At 36.2% G+C, this 22,963-nt stretch overlaps 1 protein-coding gene across 15 annotated transcripts in view; it reads right to left on the reverse strand.

Annotated features, from left to right (window-relative positions):
• Positions 1–22,963, reverse strand: part of ARHGAP12 (Rho GTPase activating protein 12) — a 102,655-nt gene that overhangs the window by 22,831 nt on the left and 56,861 nt on the right. For 8 of the 15 annotated variants that reach the window (XM_069778079.1, XM_069778085.1, XM_069778084.1 and 5 more), the window contains exons 3-7: positions 22,646–22,909; positions 16,481–16,621; positions 14,799–14,879; positions 6,319–6,444; positions 2,624–2,698 (exon numbers count right to left, since the gene is read on the reverse strand). In XM_069778079.1, coding sequence (XP_069634180.1) covers positions 2,624–2,698; positions 6,319–6,444; positions 14,799–14,879; positions 16,481–16,621; positions 22,646–22,909 — 687 coding nt within the window. The remainder of the gene's footprint in view (positions 1–2,623; positions 2,699–6,318; positions 6,445–14,798; positions 14,880–16,480; positions 16,622–22,645; positions 22,910–22,963) is intronic. The other 7 variants (XM_069778088.1, XM_069778087.1, XM_069778092.1 and 4 more) reach the window with 5 other exon arrangements.

Consider the following 22,963-nt stretch of genomic DNA (forward strand, 5'->3'; position numbering starts at 1 on the left):
TAAAAAGCTTTCCTTCTTCAAGGCCTATGTTTTTCGGACAAGCCAAACTAAATCATTTGTGGTACCAGACAGTAGAAATTTTAAACATAAATTTACAATAATTTTTGTAATAGCACATTTGTGTTTGTGTTCTTTACTAAAAAAGGAGATGGATGACAAACAGCCAGCCTAAACTCTCTGACAAAATTCTTCCAAGTTATTTTAACATAATTGCATATTTTAATACAACATGGTTGAAATGCATAAGAATATTAACATATTCATTTCAAAAAAAACAGATGAGTGAAACATTTCTTTGATGTCCTATTTTTTCCTATCCCCAAGCAAAATATTAGAATTTTAAACTACTTAGTTCTGTCTTGCTGATGAAAATCATTTATATTGGTATGCCTGTGGACAAATTTGGAGATCAGTCAGTAAATGGTGGAAAACACACCGCTGAACAAGAAGTGTATTTGCACGTTTCAAATATTTAGAATGAATATTTCTAGTTTCTACACAAAAATAATAAAATAAAGGAATGTTTGAAAAAACATTCTGAGATAAAAAGGAAAACCATTGATTTATACCATTTTTGACTCTCAATATGAGTAACAAATTCTATCATTTTCTCCTGTCCTTGTCCTACCAACGAATGGTGCTAAAGAAATGTTAAATTATTTTTTTTAAATGAATTCCTTTTCAGTATCAGCTTGTAACAGTTCCTAATTTAAGAACTAAGCTATTAGTTGAAACAATCAACTAGGGAAAGGATGCAAATTAGTTTTATCATAACGAAAACGTCCTCAATTCTAGATCCAATCAAAATAGAAGATATATTCTCTTCAGCATTCTCCTCTAAATCTCAAATTTAAGTGGACCATAACTGCAAAACACAGTATCAAATAGAATTTTTTTGCTGGGATACTGTGACAACACTCTTACCAAAGACATAGATCTGTTTTTCATGAATCTTAAAAATTCTACCTGCATGTTTCAAGCACAGCACATAAAATAGAAAAAAGACATGTTTTCAAGGATGATAGCATATAGCTGGTGGTTCAGATACTGTTTCAGTACAATGGTAACTGCTACTCTTTTGTTTCAGTCCAATGGTAACTGCTACTCTTACTCAATTTAATCTCTCCATTGTGCTGGAATTTTTTCCCAAGCCAGTGATAAATACATTATTTTACAAAACTGATACATTCAATAGAAAAAATGAGTCACTTCCCTGCTCCCCCCCGCCAAAAAAGAAAGAAAAAAAAGCACCCATTCCTTAGATTTCTTTATTTGTGATCCACGCAGACCACCACTAACAGTCCTATGCATTGCACCCTTGTAACAAACCTTTGGCTTTAGTAAGTAGAACAGCCTGTCACCGTCTTTCACAGTGACTGAGCAACCCATGCCAACTCTCTCAAATAAATTATGGTTTTAATAAATTACTCAGAGGAACCAGTGGGAATGCTCCAAAGAATTATTCAGACAAAGCATCGTAATGCCCTACTTCGCAGCAACACTAGGGGGTACTAATGGGAAAATTAATGTAATTGGGGAAAAGGAAGTGGAAAGCAAGTTAAGGACCAAAATACACAAAAATTCACCAGCTTGCTTTCTAATATTTAAATCTCAGGGGACAGCTAAAAGAAATATAAAAAAATAAGCTGCATTTATCTAAAGCAGCAGTGAGCTCTTCTACAAAATACCATTTTAATAATGCAAAGTTTGAGCCATATTTAAAGAAATTAGAATACATGCAGCAATAATTGCTTGTGTGTAAGGCTATCAACCATGCTTGCTTAATAAACAATGTTTATTTTATTGTGGAAAACCGTTTGAAGAGTTGTAAGAATGGATTAGCATGAATAAGCCAGAGAACCATTCCTCTGTGTGCAGAGTAAGAATGAAATAGGAGAAGCTGTGCCTTTGATGCCCTGAGCTACCTACTAAAGGGCTGCTAAAACTGATCAAGGCACATATTTCAATGCTACTGTAATACATTTCCAAAATCTTAAAAAAAAAAAAAATAAAAGCTTTATTTTTTGAATTATTTCCCACTGTTTAGAAAGCAATGATCACATTTAAAGTATAAACTGAAGCAAAACTGTTAAACAGTCATAACAAGTTTAACAAGCTTAAGTTTTCTTCCCAGTAGTTATTCTACTAAATCAAAAAGACATAGTTTATTTCTGTCAGGTCCTCCATGTGTTTCAGTCTCCTTGAAAAGACAAGTAAAAAATAAAGATATGAAATACTACAAACTATTACTGACTACTGACAGTGAGAGATTCTGCAGAGAGGGGGGAGTTTGTTTCTGTTTTTACCTTCCAAGTTGCTAGGTGAGAAGACATGACTGTTGGAGGAAGTAAACCAAATTCCACATAATTTGACATAACTTTATTCCACTGTGAATTTTTAACTTAATCTCCTATTGCCAAGCTGTATTTAAACCAAAGACATTTACCTTTTTTCTGAAAGCACAGTTGGATACAATGCATTCCTTTTAAAATGTAATGCCTTCATAATAGTTTTATCCCATTATTTTTCTCAATAACAAGCAGGCTTACCCTCAATTCTCTAATCATGAATAGCCCAGTTTCTACAACATCTACTTATCTATTTAAAAACTTTGCATACTGACTGTGGCTTGATGCTTTGGTGAAGAAGGAGAGGACTCATTTTCAGGAAAACTGGCCTTAGAAGCAGTTGATGATTCCTATAAAATTCAAATAGGCAACATAAGTTATTACCTTTCTTATAATTCTTGTACTTTTTTTTTTACCCCTAAAGATATTTTCTCTCTCTCTCTCTATGCACATTCACACATTACCAAAAAAAAAGCACTTTTTTTTTAAGCATTCATTATATTCTCAGATAGTTACATTATAAACCTGCTTACTAAACAGTGTTCTTACAAGATTTACAGACAACACTCAAACTGGGTTAATTAGCACATATCCATTTGAAAAAAGTGTTAATACATACAGTATCAGCTTAAAACAAAGCTTTCATCCTTATTGAGGGACAGATTTTTTTTGTATGACATTGCTATCAAATTATGAAACACATTTATAATACTAACTTATTACAGGGCACCATATATAATTACCAAGACTTTAAAGAACAGATTATGCCTCTGTGTGGTTAGTAAATATAAAATTAATACAATAAATTGTTATACATGTAGAAAATCATATACCAACTCTATTAATTTTTGTGAGTCATGATCATTAATTTCCTTATAATCAAGCACTGAAAATTTCTAGAGATTCAGGTTTTTGTTTTAAACTAGACATTAACTATGGACCAAAAGAGAGTAGTAAATCTCTGAAAACTGGAAAAATTGCCCATCTGGAACAAAAAAAGGCATGTGCGTTTCCTCTGATGTATTGATTGCTTTGCACAAATACACTGCTTAAAAATCTGGTGAAGAATTTCAAACAGAAGAAAAACATCATTTGTTCTCTGTTACTGTTAACACTTTTCTCCCCCTCCCTCTTTTTAATCCCTTTGATACCTCTCCCAAATTCAGTTTGCTTTTCCTGCATTACATAATGCTCTGCACACCCATGCTTTAAAATTCACTTGTAAATCTACCTACAGAAGTGGCCCACTGGTTCTTTTAGTAGCATAGTAACAGACAATATTAGCAATCCTAAGAACAGCCTAAATGTTCCATATTTTCAGATGTTGGCACGGGGCGGGGGGGGGGTTATGTTAAAAATTCAGAAAGTCAATGTTGTCCCTCCCGGGAGGGTATTTTTTCCTCTACTTATCAAATTGTTTAGCTGATGGCTACATACAGATACATGCTACAGCCAATAAACAGTTAACAAGTACATTTGGTATCATCAAATTCTCATCAGCCATGGCAACCCATGCTTTCACTGACACATTTCCAGCACTCTTTTGACTGGCCTATTTTCACAGAATTCAGTTGTGTTGTTTTTCCAGGAAAAACAAATAAGGAAAATAAAAAGAAAATAGCTTCCCTAGGAGTCAGCTAAAAAGCTAACTTGGGGTTGATGTGCCTATCCAGACAAATACCAGTTGTTTTTCTCTCTATTTCATTCTGAATTTGAGATAGCTTTCACACACTAAGCAACTCTGAAACAAGAAATCCAGTATTTATGGTCATGAACTATTCCCTTTCCACATACTAATTTAAAGCAGACTACATAACGGTGTACCTGCCAGTGGTAATAAAATGGGTACATCAATGCAGTAAACAAATTTTCTTTCCACAAAACACTAGTTTATTGCTCCCCTACACATTTTTAATTTTCTCCAAGCATTAACATTGTGCTTTACATGAGCTACATAGTCTCCTTACCATTAAAAAATGTATGCTGCATCTTTTGAAGCTGTTAAAGGAACTTTAAGCTACTGACTTAGACTTTACAAATGTGGCTCATATATACAGTTTCTTTTGGTTATCACACTAGGCATTTGTACACTTCCATGTTTGCTTCACTAGGTTTAAGGTCTTGGTATTTGAACATTGGGTCTTGAAGAAAAGTAAACAGCCCATGTATTCAATGTTCTACAAGAGCTTCTTCATTCAGTGCAGCACTACATAGAGGTTGTTCCAAAACAGAAGTAAATCTTACACCAAAAAATAAAAAGATAAGTCTTCTTTTAAATGTGAGGCCAAAACTTTGAGCTATCTCCAACAGAATTGTTCATACCTGTGAAGCGTAAATCGCACATGAGGCTAAAAGTGTCCACTCAGCTTTGATTTATTAGGAGTCCGTCTAGGCTCTCTCTCATGCAGTGCCACAACACACTCAGTACAGAAGGATGCGTAAGAAGGAGTTGGGAGGGGAAAGGAGCAGTAGAGGGACCTCAGAATCGCTCAGGCTAAACTAATGTGTACAGGTGCAAGGTTTCCAGCCAAGCATGGTCCACTGCCTCCTCAGCACCACTTATGATATATTCTAAACTGACAGCTCAAAAGCTTAACATCGAATCCAATAAATCCTACCCTGAGGAACTAAGTCAACTCATGACAACCCACTCTCCTATACTCCATTTCAACAAGGAAAGCCATTAAAACATACCGGAAACAAAAGGTCAAGCAAGTAACATTCTGGGCAGCAGATCCATTTTCATTACAACTACTATGTTTTGTCCATTTAAGTTTGTCTTTAACATATGCAATTACACAGGCCCACTTATAGGCTTTTCTCCATACTTCCAAACCTACATTCATTTAATTTTTCCCTGTATCTTTAGAAAAAGGGAGCTTACAATGCCGTTTCCTGGTATCTCATTCTCAGTAGTCTGTGCTAAGATTTCAGCATTACAAAGTATTTCAGTTTCCATGAATCTTGGGGTGGACTGCTGCAAAGTTACAGAAACCAGCAAGTCACTACCCTACAACACCCGTTTCAGTTCTCCCCGCTCAGCTCACATCAAGTCTCCTCACCCACAGGCAGCACAAGCAGAAATGGCTGGGACAAAAATCAACCCAGAGAGAGACGGGCAGAGGGAGAGCAAGGGAGAGGCTGTGTCTCCTTGTTGGCCTAAACAGCATCCGTTACTGTACAGTCCAAAACAGACTATCAAGAACATGCCCTAAGAACAGGCAGAAAACAGCTTTCGTTGTTACTGACCTGCAGCTCTTTTCAGACTAAACACCCAGCTCAGCTCTGGACAGGATCAAAGCCCAGCATTTCAGCACTTTCAGTACTGTCCTCTGTCCTTCAATAAAAGATTACAACCCTGCTGTAACCACACACAGCTTTTCGTCTTTCCTTGACATATTAAAGTGGAGATCAATGGAATAGCCATTAAAGGGATAAATCCACTATATAAAATCTACTATTTACATCTTTAAGTCATAGTTTTTACTTTAGCAAGTGCAACTTTTATTTTATTTCAATTCTGTGAGTATTTCAGTTATTCATCTGAAATCTTTCAAGTGTATTCCTACTTGGTGTTTCCTACAGCTAAAAACATTTGGCCATGAAACATCACTATACCTTACATGAGAACCTCACCCACATCTGTAATTCTTGAATTCATACCCTAATTACACTCCATAGCCTAAACTGAATTAGGAGATTCCCAATTATAAGTGAAATGGCTGTACACGCCAAACCCTGAACTAACACTAGTTAAAATACTTCAAGGATAACAAGAAAAGAGCTACTACTCACAAAATAACAGTAGTAAAGTTACCAAACAGCCCTTGGTTTCGCTGAATGTTATACACAATGATACAACAGAAGAAAAATGATATTTCAGTAATTCATGCATACTCATTTGTTAGATCAAATACTTCAGACATCAGAAATAGTTGGTATTCCAGCATGCTGTTTAACTTGCTCCTACCTTATCATTGGTGTCCAACACAATTGTGCTGTGCCTCCATTTTGTTAAAACTATTGGTTCTTGTAGCCTCCTGTCCAGACTCCTACTCTTTATTATATCTCTCTGCTGCTGTGGTGAAGCATTATACTAAAGAAGAGAAAAATCAAACTATAAGTAGAATCTAATTCATGCAAACAAGTCTTGGACATACCACTCATACACCTTAACAGTGCAAGCTTTCAGATTCCTGATATCATCCAAGGGCGTGAAGATAGCCTTGGTTTTATTCTGCGCTTAGTCTTCAGAACTGTCCTTTTTGCTGTAGTCCTCTCCGAGGCAGTAACTAAGACTGGCCTATTGTGATAATGCTCTCCATTGGCAGATAGATATATGATTTCTTGTGCAACAGCTTACTGCTGGTTTTGCAACCAACCAGCATATTGAGAGCCACCAAGGAATTAGAATAAATACAAGATGTAAACATTCGCTCTTCATATTGCACTGACAGTACTATACCACCTGCCCAGCTCTTGTGTAAGAACAGGAAAACCCTATTATCCTGCAGTAAGGTATTTAGATTGAGAGTTATGATTGCCTGGATAAGATTCTCTTTAACCCAAATGGTTTGCAATGCCTAGGAGAGGAGACAGGAGGGTGAGGACTTGCTTTTTTCAAAATAATCACATTAAATTACTTATTAAAGGATTTGCTGGTGTGGAATGTACATAAGCACGGAAAAGAAATATTTAGCAGGAAATAGTTTTAAGACTCAGCAGAGCTGTAATAGCCAAGGAGAGAATGCAGTTATCATAACATAGGTTTTCTAACAACTCAATAGCATCCAAAGATGTACAGGCTAAGAAAATGTGAAGGTCATGAGAAGGACCCAGCATTTAATTAGATCTCAGCATTGCAGCATACTTACCTGCCATTTTAAATCATCACCACCAACACAAAGGTAGCATTATAAAGAATTATAAAAATATTTCAAACAAAGTTTAATACTGAAAATACAAACAAGAAAAGACAACATCAACATATGGGGTTTTTAAGTCATTAAAAATCTCATTCTTTCTATTCCACATCAGAAGACTGAAGTCTGCATGTAGAAAGAAATATAAGGCAGCATTTGCAGAGTCATGTAAAGGACTAGAATCCACTGGGTAAGAAGTAACAAAGGAAAATCAAGTGTCCTTTTTATTTAAAAAGGCTAAAGCAATAATCTTTGCAAGTACACTGAATTCTATAGTTTTGCTACCAATTCCTACTGTAAGCTCAGAGCCTCAGGTCTTCAAAGACAGAATAACTACACCTACACATTCCAATGAAGCATGACAAGGTTTAACCTAAATAACATAAAAGCTAAGTTTAAGCTAAATTGCATAATGCAGTTACATTTATTGCCCAATAAAGAACCAGCCTTACTACTGCCATGGCAGACACCATGTTTGTGTTAGCTTTCTATTTCACTATGAATAGAGTTAATGCTCCAATAAGTCAATAGATGCTTAAAGGTAAATAACTTAGTGTTTCATTAGATTATTTCAATATCCACAAGAGTCGTAAAATACTCCCAGGTGAATGGATCTTGCAATATCGAGGATATTGGTAGTTCACATACAGAGAGAAGCGTATTTGTCGTCACTGCAGAAATTCACTTTCAAGATTGCACTGACTTTGTACTGGGTTCAGCACATTTACACTCACATGACAACAATGGTGAGGTTTAAGGAACTCTCAGTTTGTCCCCTTGTTAAATCAAAAGCTGAACCATCATTCGTGCTGCAAGGAATCTAATACTAGCTTACTTTCTTGTGATGGGAATATCCACTCTGCAGATGTTCCTACAACTCAAAACTGCGGCAGCAAGATAATCAATATGCAGCAAAATTGCCCACCATACCACAACTAAAATCTAAACAATTTTCAGTGAAACTATGTCTAAATTGAAGAAGGTTGCCAGAAACAGCATTCCTTGCAGCAGTTCCAACTCATTTAAGTGGGCAATTCAAACATATTTCTTGCTACGAAACAGAATTGTTTATTTCAGAAATAGATTTACAATTCAGTGACACTGGTGAGTATTATTTATGGAAATCCTCCATGCACTTTCCATTTAAGTAACTTGAGGAATTTAAGTTTAAGCAGTCAAAGACTTCAAGTAATTTATCTTGAATTTAAGTCTATGTTAAGAGTTAGAATATGATCTACAGGTGATCTACATTTAAAAGGTGCCTTTGATACCATCACAAGCCATCAGGAGTTAAACTTATCTAACAGACAACCCCCATCTTGAAGGAGAAAGGACCTGTAAAATAAATTCTAGTTTTACAAAACATTTAACAAGAAAGCAAAACAACAGTATATGGAGTTCATTAAACAAAACACTGCTAACAACTCAGGAACACTGATCTATATCTTAGCAGCTTAAATAATTTGCATTGGTGATACAAGCAGTGTTAGTAAACTGGCAAGTCTCTAATGGGAACATTTGACATTTTTGCCCCATTTTGTCACAATAGAGGTGTCAAGTAAACATTTTTCACTCAGGTGTTTACGGGGTTTTTTTTGGTGGTTTGCTGGGGAGGGTTGGGGTGGTTTTTTGGTTTTGTTTTATTCATTACAACTAGTAGAACACACTACTAAGGGTAAAAAAGACAAAGCTTATGTATTTCTGGGCTCAAGACAAGCCTCCACTTCTAAAATAAATGGATTGATCTGTGACTTCCAAAAAGAATCACAGTGAGATACAGATACTGTTTCAGACTCTGCATTATCCAGCTGAACTAGCCATCCTCTAGATCAGGTAGAGTCCACTGGCTAGAGAGAAGCAGCCAGAGCTAGTAGCCTAGCCAAGTCAGATGACACCACCCCTGCTACTCTTTGGTCTCCACCCACCCAATCTTCTTAGTTCAAAAAGCCTTGCAGAACCGTTTCAGGTCAGATTCACTTACTGACACTCTATAGGACTCCCACCTGCAGAGCTGTTGCCTCTCCTACAAGCTTTTACAATGATACTTCCACTATTTATCAGCCACGATAAGCAACTAGGCTGGACTCTCCTTGCCTCATGCCAAAATCTTATTTTTATACAACTGAGGCAGGCTTTCTATGCCTAAGCTTTGGTGTAATCTTGAAGACGGATATCTGGCAAGGGCTGTACATCGCAATAAAACTGGCCCATTGAAGACTACACATTGCCTGGTAGGACAATCTCTGCTACACCATGTGCCTTAATACCATCTTCTTAGGGTGCGATGTTATTTTCTTAATTCTAAAGCTTTTGATAATGTAGCACACAACTCCAAATATACACACCACTGCTCCTTGAAAATCCTCCACAAACTCAAATTTATCCCATTACATTAACCCCTCCAGCACATCACCTAGGTTTGTTCCCCATTCCATTGGGAGCACCTCCTGTCACAAAGGGAGGACAGGAGCAAGTTGCTCATACTCTGACTGTGTGCACCAAGTAACCCAGACTTCTTGTAACAGCTCTTGGCGTAGGGTAAGGACACCAGTAGTGTAAATTTAGGTCACACAGGGTTACGTTCACTGCTGAATTTGTTCAATGCCTTCATCAGCTACTTAAAATCTTTCTTTGCCTCAGTATAAAATTTCCTAACCCTCTCAACTGGCCAAGTGATTTGTATTTCATTTTAACCTGATACGTGGCATGGCTCAAGGCTCTGTCCTAGCCTAATTGTGACTGAAATAAATGTAACACCTCTGAGTTATTTGTAGCAGTTGTCCCCATTTTTATGGGGATGACACAGATCTGTCAGCTTTAAGAAACATAAAAGAAATTGTTCTTGGTTTGCATTAACAACATCCTCAGCCAAATGAAAGGAACTGGGTGGTTGAAGGGAGAAAAGAGTGGGAAGCAACAAACAATGAGAGTTAGTAAAGACCCAAAGTTAAGCGTTTTACTCTACCTTCTTGCAATCAGAGATCAAAACAGCAGCATTTAAAAGTATTCTGATATCCTAGTACCCTTTAGCACCTTATGTACTCTACCATGTTATTTGTAGTTGTTCCAACAGACTGTCTGAAATCGAAGATTTTTTTAAAAAACATTTAAATGTTGCCTCAGAACAAAACCACTCTTTAGTGCTACTACTGTCATTGGCTTTGAATAAACTTTTTTGGTGCTGCAACAGACATAACACCTATGTTAGAGCTTTTGCTTTTCTTCTCAGCTAAATCAGTAACACATTTTTCTTAAACCTACATTTAAAAAAAAAAATCATTTTTGTCTTCTTAAGGACTTCATTCCCTTTCTTTCTCTAGGAAAGAAGATTCCTCACTCTCTGCCATAGGATGCCTGGGTGGCAGCAGTTGGAGGCACCAGCTGCACTGAAGGAACAGAATCTACACAAAACAAGGAGGCCGCTGGGAGAAGCGGCTCTATCTCAAATGTACAAGTGACTGAAAGACACCTCTGGATAACCCACTTTATTCACTTTGCTACGATGTCCATTGCCTCACCGAACCCCCACTGAGATCACTAAGACTGCTCCAAGTCAGCACTGATTGCCACAGGTCCTGCTGCTTGCCCAAGCAAAAGCTGGGGGCACTTTCCCCCTGCTCCTCATCTTACTTGGAAGGAGGGGAAGAGGGTGGGAACCACCAAACACCAGGACAAATGAGGAAGCCCAGACCAGGCCTCTTGAGTACAAATATACACATACATATCTCAGGTTTGTCATATCACTTGCGCTTTTGTCCTTAAAAAACATCTAGACCCTCACATCAGCTGAGACTATCCTAACTTTTGCCAAGCAATCCCAAATTTTATGACGAGAATATGAAGATGATTCACTACTGCTAACGATACTGTTTAGTGCATTGACTTACAGTAGATATGAATGCCAACACACAAAGTATGTTACCTCAAATCGAGTAGCACAGCTCAGAACAAGACAAATTTACCATAAGACAACCAGGCCCTATTTACATGTTCTCATCTTTATTTTCTTTCACCATTTGATTGCATGATATCTTCCTGATATTGCCTGCATATAAAAATTTATTGTAATTTTTCAGCATTCAGGTCTCCAGCAGGAAAAATCATTCACCTCAGTATCAGAATTGAGGCCCAACGTTGACAGTGCACAGAGAGTGAATTAACAGACTGCTGGTCTACTAAGACTGCCAGAAATGAAGCTCCTCCACCTAGCACGTTCTCTGTGAATACAGCAAGGGCAGCTAAAGCTGCAGGAACTTCTGAGAAGGAAAAGTGCAACTGCAATATCACAGTCTGTAAATATTAACACCAAAACTATGAGTTCACTCCAGAGCCTTATAGTATACACATTTTCTTTCAAAGTCTACTCTTGGATCAGAGAGCTCAGTCAGAGGATGGCCAAGCATCATGCCATTATGCTAGATATCAGCCTACGAACGCATTTTGAAAATCTGCGAGACCATTAATCTCTAATTCTTATTAGGTTGTCCTCTCTACTTCCTCTTTGAGCTCCTTATTCATTATTTATTACATAGTTTTCCTCACTTTTTTGTCATTTTGATAGACTACCTTTTTTAAACTTTAGAAGTTATAGAGTTCTTATTCCTAAGATGAAGTTAACTTTTTTCCCCACTTAATACAAATGATTTCTCATTTGCTTAAATTATAAAACTCGTATTAGAAAACTAGGTTTCCGGAATAGGGTTGTAGCCTTTTTCAACACAATTTAGATATTATTCATTCACTACACAGGAAATAAACATTTTTATCACAATGATCTACACAGGAATGAACTTTTATTTGCTGGGGGTTTTGGGTGTTTTTGGTTGGTTGGTTGTTTTTTTTTTTAATAATTGGCACGAACCAACAACTGAATGCAGCAGAATGCATAGGCATAGGAGAAAACTCAAAGTTTTTTGCAAGATGTAGTACAAATTATGGTTAAAGATTATTATCCATTTTAAAGAATAATTCAGTATGTTCTTCTTTTCTACTGCAAAAAGCTGGGTCACACTCATCATGAGCCTTAATAGACCTTTCAGCAGTTGTCAAAGCTACTCCACCCGAGATGTCATTTTTAAGCAGAGGCATTCAGCTATTCCTAGATGTTATTCAAATATACATGACTGGAGGGCTTTCTGTGAGACTGTCTGAAGTAATTTGTTTTGTAACTGCCCTCCCTCCCCAACATACACCCTCACAATTTTTAATACACAGACAAGAATACTGGAAGTGTTATTCCCAAGCATGTTCACATTTACAGTTAATGCTGTAACAGTGAAGATTTTTAATGTTATAGCATTAGCTCAGCTATTGTGCTATTCCCAGAAACCTTCAGATGATATCTAGTTCTAATAAAGTCCAGATTATTACGAACCATCTAACAAAAGCATTCTCCTCTTTTTCTGGTTTAACAGCACTACATGACCATGCTATGCCATCACTTTATTTCACAACAAATTTTGGAAAAAACTGACCCAGAGTAGGATTTTTTTTCCCTAGGAACTTAATTTTTATTTAAGCAAGAGTTACAATGCTGAAGTCTTTTTACTGTTTTCTCTCACCATTCATGAGAGTTTTCAATATAGATTATTTTTCTTCAAAGCAGTTCTACATTGTCTTTCCAATTCATTTGTTTCTAAGCACTTTTGGAACCAGCTTCAGTAAGATTTTCAAGAGACTAATCTTCAATCATGCTTCAATTATTCACAAGTGTAACATCTCTGCTGTATGCTCTTCAGATATACAGTTACATAAACCAGGTAAATCTTTTGCCGAAATATTTAATCTATTCCACAGCATTTAAAGAGAAAAGCTAAGGATTTCTGGAAATACATAGGCTCTTGGATCATGAATACAAGAGTCAATTGCTCATTTACTTGTTAACCTTACATTTGCTGCCACCCAAGATTTACTAGTTTCAAGAAGGAATTAAAGAGTACATTCGGCCCAAATGGCTTATGAGAAAATTTTCAAGGAACATTTGTAACAGCAATAGGTGATGATTTTCACATAAACAAGAACTAAAGCATATCAGATCACAAACTCTGAAACAGAGGCTATATTTCATTCTGTAGGTGGCTGTTAGTACAACGGAGCTCAGATGTCTGTTTAGAACCACTAGAATATCATGGACTAACACACAAATACTAGACCCAATCCCTGTATGTTTAGAACCACTAGGATATCATGGACTAACACACAAATACTAGACCCAATCCCTGTATGCTAATATGCCTCATGTAGCAGTTCTGGATTATCTTTGTGACTTATTGCAGTTGGATGAAAGCCAACTTAATTTGCTATTTAGTTCAAATCCAAATCCATTCTGTTTTAGTGGAAAGCAACTTCTTCACAGTCAAAACTTTCTGCATTGCAGAAGTCGCAGAATGAAATATGCAAGACTTTATTTCCCAAAATTCACTCCCATTATACATACTGAACTAACAATTGCTTCTGGTAAAACCTGGTCTAGCAGATTTTCAGACTTCCAATTAATCTAATAGCTAAGTAGCTTTTTAAAACCAATAGTTACAGATTATATTGTTAGGTTTATGTATGTTACAAAATTTATCTAACACATCAGACCAACATATGAGAATTCACAAAGCTAACTCAACTCTTCAGTGACTCAGATACAATTCTTTTACCAACATAAGAAAACAGTCTAGTATATAGATCCGTTCATAAATTTCAGTGTAAATATTTTCTCACAAGTATTATGAAAGCACTATCTATTAGGGTTGCTCCTTTATAAGTGGAAGTGACTTCAGACACCAGGTTTTCGGACTGATGAAACAATAGAGAAACATGCTCTTTCATACACTTATGTACACAATTCTGTGTGAAACTTTTTTTAATGCTGAACTTACTATGTAGGATTGAACAAACATCCTAACGGCAGGGAAGACATATACAACTACATCATTATGACAAATGTTCTATAGTTTTTTTGAAGTGAAAATGAGAATTACATAGTATTAGGTACATCCTCAGACTACCAACTGTCCCTAGCTCTGGCACTTTCCTACAAATTCCCATTTTCATTATGAAATTAATAAATACCAGAACACACTTTTGGTGAAACTGTGTCATCCTCAAAGATACCACAAAACTCTGCTGAAACTTTTGTTTTTCAACACTTGTCTGTATAAGCATTTTGGAGGGTACTAAAAATAGACTACAGTTTCTCAGGAACATTTTGTAGTTAAAAAAAATTTCTTTTTTCCTATAGAGGTTTTCTTTATCACAGCAAAATCACAGATACTATTCTTCTGCCTGCATGAAAAGCTCAGTTCAGCAAAGATACAAGATCTTCTCTGACATCTGAATAGTTACATCTATTTTTCATGTCCTTGAGCATATTTTTTTCTCTTCACAATCAGAAATTCCACAAAAATGCAAGAAATAACCAAGTGCAATACATAAGTCCTCTTGTTGTGAATAACTCCCATTAAAGACCCCATAGAACTTTTATTGAGGAGGAGGGGAAAGCCTCAAGTTGTCAAAGTTTCTTTTTTAGGTCACTCACCTTAGGTAACTCCCATTCTGATCGGGAACCATCAGCACTGTAGTAGTATGGTCTACCTTGTTCATCTGCGTGTTTTATCCACTGTAGGGAAAATGCGATGATAGGAAATGTAATCAGAGTGACAGTCGTAACAGTAACCCTCTCATACTTGCAATTTGAAGTTAAATTTTTAATAAAGTGCCATCCACTTCAGCAGCATCTAGTGCACAGCCTCCATTAACTAACCAAGGTTAGTTAGCAACAAGAGCAACACAGTTTTCAGCTTCCTGAATTGGGTTAACTAATATTTTTTTCCTTCTGTAACACCTCAGAACATAGTGCTGTAAAATCACACAAGAGATTGTCATAAACAGATATTTTTGAAGATGGCATATCTCACTTATTGACATTACAGTGTCAGTTTAAGGAAGCACAATCTTTGCATCATATCTGTGTAAGGATTTCATACATAAGATTACAGAATTACAAGAAGCTCAACCAGCAACTGCTGATAATTTGAGAGATAATTGCACTTACTGAACAACTCCGTTTTTAAAACATCAACAGGAATATGAGATGCAGTTCCTAAATAAATTATGAAGATAATATAATTTCTGTAACCTCTATAAGCAAGTCCCGCAATCAAAGAGGTAAAACTATGACAACTGTGACTCGTTATGCAGAAGGGGAAGAATCATAATGAGCAAAAGTCTACAAGATCGCACAAAAATATGCACAGAAACACTCACAGTAAGGCTCTTGGGTCAAGCAGGTTTCACGAGATTGCCTTCCAATGAACTGTTTGTGATAGGAAACACTGTTTCCTATCAATCCCAGTGCAATCAAAAAAAAAGTTTGCATATTTGCCAAAACATAAGTATGTGCTCTACAGATGTTTAGCAGAAATAGAAAGCAGGATAAAGTTCCAAAACTGACATAAAACTCAGTTATTTAAAGACTTCTTTCAAAAAAACTTGCATACATCAACTGGAAAAAAAGTAGTGCTATAATATGATAGACAAACTACTGTTTCAATGAACACCTTAAGTTAAAAAAAACAAAAATGCAACTTTAGTAAACACCTAGAAAAAGGGACTGCTTTACAAATATAAACAAATATTGTCACTTATCCTATGTGGGAGAAATTTTTATTATGTGCTCAGAATCACAGAAAGTTGTCCGTAGCAATTAGATGATTAGAATAGAACATAAATCTGCTGATACAGCTGTAGTTAAATTAAGAAGTTTGTCTACATCTGAAAGCAGTACTAAAATCTCTAGTAAACGATGAAACTGATAAAGCAGCATTATTTTCATTTCGAAACCATCCTAACTGGAATGCCTACGTAGACAAGAACAGCTCTTAAAAGACAGTAAGAAAAACATTATATTGGTATGAAGTTCATTCCTGAAGTGTAACTAAGAGGATGGGGGAGGGCAGGATTTAAAAAAAATTATACATCATATGTTCATTTAACATAACCTGACACCCAACTGGAAATAAGAAAACTTCTTCTAAATAATGAAGAACACACATAAGGAAAAAAAAAGTCAGGTCACTTGCTAAATTTTCGTGCATATTTAAAAAACAAAAGAAGGTACTGCTGCGGTATGCTTTCCACTTCTAGAAACAAAACCTACATTTCTAACAGTGAATTAGTGGAAAAGATTTTGAACATGTGATGAGAAGAAGGAAAAAGTACCTTTTCATTAGTATAGTCATTGGTATATAAGGTTTGACCATGTTCATCCAACTCTTCTGACCAACCCTTTGGAGGAGAACCATACTGACTATCTGACTGGCTGTAACAAGAACTGTGGTCGTTTTCTTCTGATGAAAGATGCTACAAGTAGTCAGAAACATACAAGGCAGTTTTAAGAATGAAAGCGCTTTAAAATCTGAAAGATCAAAGATAATTTGACTAGAAAGAGAATAGTAGTAAATTCAGGAAGTTCATATTTTTATATCTTACATCAGAGAATGAGAGATGCATTTTTACAGTACAGAAATATTTGACAATTGCTAGGCAATTCAAAGTATTTTCAGAACAACTGGTTTATACTGATAATTTTTTTTTAATTCTACTATACCAGATTTCAGCTACTCAAATTTAAATGCCTTTTTTTTCCAATCTAAATTTTATTTCCCACAAATTTACAGTACTGAATGATGAAGAGAGTTAGCTTTAGTAATCCACATTGCCTCAAAAAACTTGGGAGACCTGCTACCTTGTTTTTCTGGCAACATCCCAACTTTCATACCTAAATCCTTTTCTCCCCTTCCCAAATAGTATCTGGAAACACAATAATCATTAAAGACAACTTGAAACTCCAGTTGCACCTTTGTAGGTCCCAGCACTTTAAAGTATTTATGCAATGCATCCTAAAATATTATGAATTTCCACTCTCCTCTTCCCAACTCTGAAGCGTGTGACAACAAGCAATGCAAAAGCAACACCTACCAGGCACAACTAGCTGAGGTGTAAGATCATTTTCTGAAGGTAGAAGTGAATTATAATGTAAGGAACAAGTCTGACGTGTAAAGCAGAAAAAAGATTTTGCACACACACGTCAAACAATTGTCAAACAATTTCTGTTCCCTCATACACCTTGTTCATCTCCTTGCTAATTTATTGTAGTATTATTCAAAGCATCCATTACATGCATAAAAAAAAATCTCCCTGCATTTATCTCCCACAACAATATCTCTATGCCACAGTCTCCTGAGGAGTTCAGTGCAGATTTCCTTTCACACTATCTTGGATCCTTGGCTAGTAGGAAGCATAACACTTGAGGGAACACATCCTGCTATTCAGAAATTACAATAGTTAACTATTGACTAAGGTTCAATAACACAAGTATAAGGGTTTTAAGGAAAACTATAAAGCAGAAGAAAGGCAGAATTTCAATTTTAAACTAGAAAAAACCTCCCTGGAACAACTTAAATCTTACCAAAAAATATCCAGGTATCAGAAACTCACTAGTTTTAAAGAATCAGTGGGTTTAGAGACAATGTGTTTAGTGACGTTTACAAATGATTATTACATAGGTTTTGGGTGTTACCTTTCTGAGTACCTTACCACTTTTGTGTGACACAAACTGCCTATGCTGACATGAGCCAGCCTACCAAACACAGCAAAATCCATGGGAAATTTTCAGATCATTAATAAAGTAACATGAAAAAAAAAATGTAAGCATCCTCTGCAGCCTACAGAAGGCAAGAATGTAAACTACAGATTAAACAATGCTGCCTCTCTTGCTACCTCTCTAGCACATGGGGTAACATGAAATTCTGAAGTGCCAATTTCTAACCACTGGGGCAAAAAAAAAAAGTTTTCAGTCCCATTTTTTATGCTTGAAGAATTAAGACTGAGTCGTCAATAAGAGTGCTATTGGCCCCATTTGAACTACTGTTTTATAAGATAGCTATATTGTATACACATATTTAAGTTTACATCATGTTTTAATGGTTAAATATTAAGTGCATTGACATATGTTCAAACAAAGTAGTAGACTTTGCACATTATTAACAGGAATTACGGCCAAATAACATAATGCATTTGTATTTGCCTCTTCCAAGCAACTCCTGATACTGAGGAAACACTGTAGACATGTAAAACTAAACAGAAGACTTCAAAATGAAAATTCTCCTAGGAAAAACACTGTTGTTCAGTAAGAATGACTGTTAATGCGTCTATCTATAAGGCAACCATATAACAAGAGTCTTGATGCTTCCAGACTTAACTACTATCACCTACCTTTGCAGACCTAAACTTAAACAAAATTCCTGAGTTGTTACAAAGTTTGCCAAGCCAAGGCATTCCTTGTCCTTCAGCTAGTAGGAACAACTGCTCAAGCTGCATCAACAGGGGTTAGAGAACACTGTCCAAACCACGTTCAACAACTTTCAATTTAACTTTCAACACTTTTTCAGTATTAAGTGCCTACATGCTTTTTATGTAGCATCCATGGTTTCCCGTGTCCCATCCCCAATTATACTATATCACATTTCAATAAAGCCATCTTAAGCAGGCAGCTGCCCAACCTCACACCTTCTAAGAACTTTGCTGTGACACTAAAGACAATTACAGAAAAGGTCCCCCACATCATCACTTCTACTGTCTGTCTTGGCTTTTTTCCATTTACATGGAAAATTCTTGAGGGCAGCGACCAGTTCATCACCATGCATTTAATAAAAAAAGGAACAGTTACAGTCTCTCTTCTATCACTTAACCAGTCTAGTTGTGAAAGTTACTACTACTTCTAAAAATCAAAATAATAAGAAAGAATACTTACTAATTAAAGGAGCTAGCATCCCTTTATCACCCTTTGTTTACTTTGAAACAAGAAAATGGGGAACAAAATTGCATCTTAGCCACATGTTTTAAATGTAGTTTTCAATTTAAATGAAATCCTGTTGCTTTTCTACAGCTTGCTGGTTAATTTGTTGGTCTCTACTTCACATTATGGTCTCCTAGCTCGGTATTAGAATTTTGCCCTTCCCTGATATGATAACATCTCATTCCTTTTACAGTACACCTTAATTAAATCACTTTACTGACAAATTTCTCCCAGTTACAGTTAAGCACTCCTTCCTCAAATACATTAACAAGTCACTACCTCTGATAAATTTTACCTGTAATTCCAAAATCTTATACACTTTCCTAGAGGCCCTGTTGACAGGAATTTACTGCTTCCCCCCACCCCATCCAAATAACTGCCATAACCTGCAACTGTTTTCTTTGTGCCGTAACTGTTACCAACTTCTTTGACAAATTAGGTACAATTTTGCCCCTTCCTAATTATCCAATAAAATTCAATTTCTTAATCACATAGTTCTAAGACCAACTATAAGCTATTTCATGTTCTAATATATTACACATATATTAGAATATATGATCATTCACAGTTCTCATTTTTACATCATCTTGCCATTTTGCCACCTAATACAATACAAACTACTCTGAGGACAAATCAGTAGAGATACAACTAGCATTTAACTTTCCTGCATATGCTCTTTTATTACTAAATCTGAAGGGAAGGAGCATAACTCAGACTAGCGTATAAAAGCCAACTTAACTTCATTCTAATAAATTAATCTGTTTTTACTAATTATTAAGGCATATTTGCTCTAAGTCTTCACAAAACAAAATTTGGGATGTCCTCTATTTTACTACAGCTTAGGCTAGGATCTCAACCTTTACTCTAAATACTTTGGTTTAAGTACTCAGAGGTCAAACAAAAAGGTGAACACAAACAGTGGAGTATGAAGTACACTCCCAAATGCGGAACAGAAGAGAAAGGAAGGGAAAAAAAAAGGCAGCTTCAAAAACAAAACATGACTGCTGGAAAGTGGATTGACATGACCGTGCAACATATATCTCCCTAGACCCAAACTTTGATAACCCAGTCAGAGAGGACACAAATTACTTAAGGAACTTGTGCTACTGGAAATGCAAACTTATGTGAAGTTAAAAATTAACCAAAACATGCATCATCCATTGGTCTTACTAAGACTGAAATCTTGATAGATCTAACTGTCTGAAGGCCAATCTGTGATACCTCAAGCATCACAAATAAACAGAAGAACTGAGCTGAAATAAGTTATGGGCAATAAAATAAATTAAAAAAACCCCAAACTTTCCAAACACGCAACCATGTGGTGAAGTTGTGGTACAGCTATGAGAGAGTCAGAGCTATCATTTGCAGATGGGGAAGGAGAAAGAACTATTGGAAGTCCTTCCACGAAGAGAAGGAAGAATGACAACAGAAAATCAGTTACACTTGCTACAGGGAAAGTTACTACTGAAAAAAATCAATCACTTTATCCAGACTAAAAACAGAGCCTTATCCAGCAGAAGAATAGCCAGTGAGAAATTAATAAGACCATTGGCAGAGATACCAAAGTGACAACCACAAACATTTCACCAGTTTACCTGTTGCTGCCACTAGCCTGTGGCAAGAAAATTTGGCTGTTTAAATGCTTGCGGATGTCACAGCTGCTATGAAGGCCATTGCCAAAGGCAATGAAAGGGTCCCTTTTTCCTTTCTCTCCTGTTTCTGGCACTACCATCGCAGAGGTAGACTTCTACGACAGGGATTCCAGCAATCTAAAATTTCTGAGCAGTCCACAACTAAATTTTAAAACTAAACATTCTCATAGGCTCAGGAGGAAATCCACCTAAACTATACATATTTGAAGAGGGTATATAAAAATGAAATATGTAGAAGATTTCTTGATAAATGTTTGCTTTTTCTTTCAATCAGGAAACTGATTAACCCAAGTACTGTTTGAACACAAGAGCACTATTTTAAGTGTATTTAAATAGTAATATCCATCTCCCAACTATTCCTTTGCTTTATCTGAATCACTGCAGTTCAGATAAACACACACCACTGTCTGGCTCTCCCTAGCAACTGGCTGCACAGAATATATCTGCACCTCAAATATTAGCCCAAATCATCTTTTAACATAAATAACTCCATGATAATCTTCAACTCTCTTAAGCAAGGTCTGCAGCAAAGCTTTGCCAAAAAGTTTTGCAAAAGCAACAAAAAAAAAATCCATTGTGACATCTAAAGAATATGTTTATGGCCTGAATGTAATTTAGTCAAAAGCTCCTACGGCTAATTGCCAAAAGCTAAGGTGGATTTCCTCCCCCCATCAGTATTTGCTACCCTTGCACCTAGACACTTGGCTAGGCAGAGCTTCTAACACAGTAATTTTAATGTTCTCTTCTTCTCTAGAATATCATTCACAGAACAAAGAAAAGGATTTTCTCAAAGTTAACACAAGTTGATAACAAAATATTTCTCCTTTAACTGCCCTTTCTCCTAGATTGTTCTACAGCTACCCAAGGCAGAAATCATTCACAAGTGTGTAAATTCAAATCTCTTCAGCAAATGGTTAAATAAATTGCTGCAACAAGTTATCCCACTAAACTTGCTTTTTATATTCACTATAATTATTCCACCTCTTCAAGAATTCATTAAATAAAACTCAAGTTTGAACAGTCACATATGCCACTTTAAAAAAAAATAAAAATTTTAAAAGAATCATAGAATATATAAATTTTTAATAGTATAAATCTAAGTATGAAAATAAAAATCAATATATTTTAATTTGATAGAAGCTTCAATTACGGCAGTATTTTTGATGCAGATGGAAACTGCTGTGGAACTCCATTAAGTCTGGTTTTGAGTCCAGAACTCTGGAGTTCTCTACATCCATCTTAACTTCTAAATCCACCTTAATTCCTCCCTCAAAAATATTTTCCTCTATAAGAAAAGCATCTCATACTCAAATTTACTACCACAGCATTAACCAAGCAGTAGCAAACACCTCTATATCCCCTGCCTTTGTTTTACTGTGTATTTAACTGATATTGATAACAATAAAAAATTCCCCTTGCCTTTTTCAATGCATCCCCATAAATACTGCTGCTAGAAGCACTGTCACATTCCCCCTCCTTCTCCCCCCAGAAATGTGGCAAATACACTGGGAAAGAGAACGCACTCCATGTCAGAGAACTTAGAATGGTTGTCTTACTCTATCATCATTTATAGTCCTATTAGTTTCAAAATATCTTAGTTTTCCTTTACCTTTAAAGGAAAAGCTGCAATACCTGCTGAGGGACTGTAAGGCATTTTTACAACTTACTACTCTTGTACACAGTTCATCTATGCATTCTTGTATACAAAAACAACTGAAAAGCTAAATTGTGTACTACTTCATACCAAGACACATGACCAGAAAGACAAATGAAGACACTCCTTGACACCTTGAAACTCAGCGATACCAAATTCCATAGCAAAACAGCATTCATATGCATTACAATCTCATTGCTTGTGATCTCAGAAGGAACTACCTCATGATCTGCATGGCTCTGGGAATCCCCTTTATTAATGCTTGCATCTCGGGCCCACCGTGGAGGTTTCCAGGTTCGTTCCTGTGATCCTCTGTTGTAGTAATAACAGCGTCCTGTCGTATCTTTATGAGTTTCCCATTCCCCATTTATTTGGACCGGAGCACTTGTAGGTAGTGGTGGAAGTGCAGACTGAGATATTTTCAGTTCTTGTAAATTAGCATAAACTGGTGAATCAGGCCTCCCTTGGCTTGGTGGAGTAGTTGGCTATTGAGAGAAGAAATGTATTGTTAAAGAGCAAATGAGTTTTAGAATGCTCCC

The sequence above is a fragment of the Haliaeetus albicilla genome, chromosome 2 (genome assembly GCF_947461875.1).
Source record: "Haliaeetus albicilla chromosome 2, bHalAlb1.1, whole genome shotgun sequence".
NCBI classification, from domain to species: Eukaryota; Metazoa; Chordata; class Aves; order Accipitriformes; family Accipitridae; genus Haliaeetus; species Haliaeetus albicilla.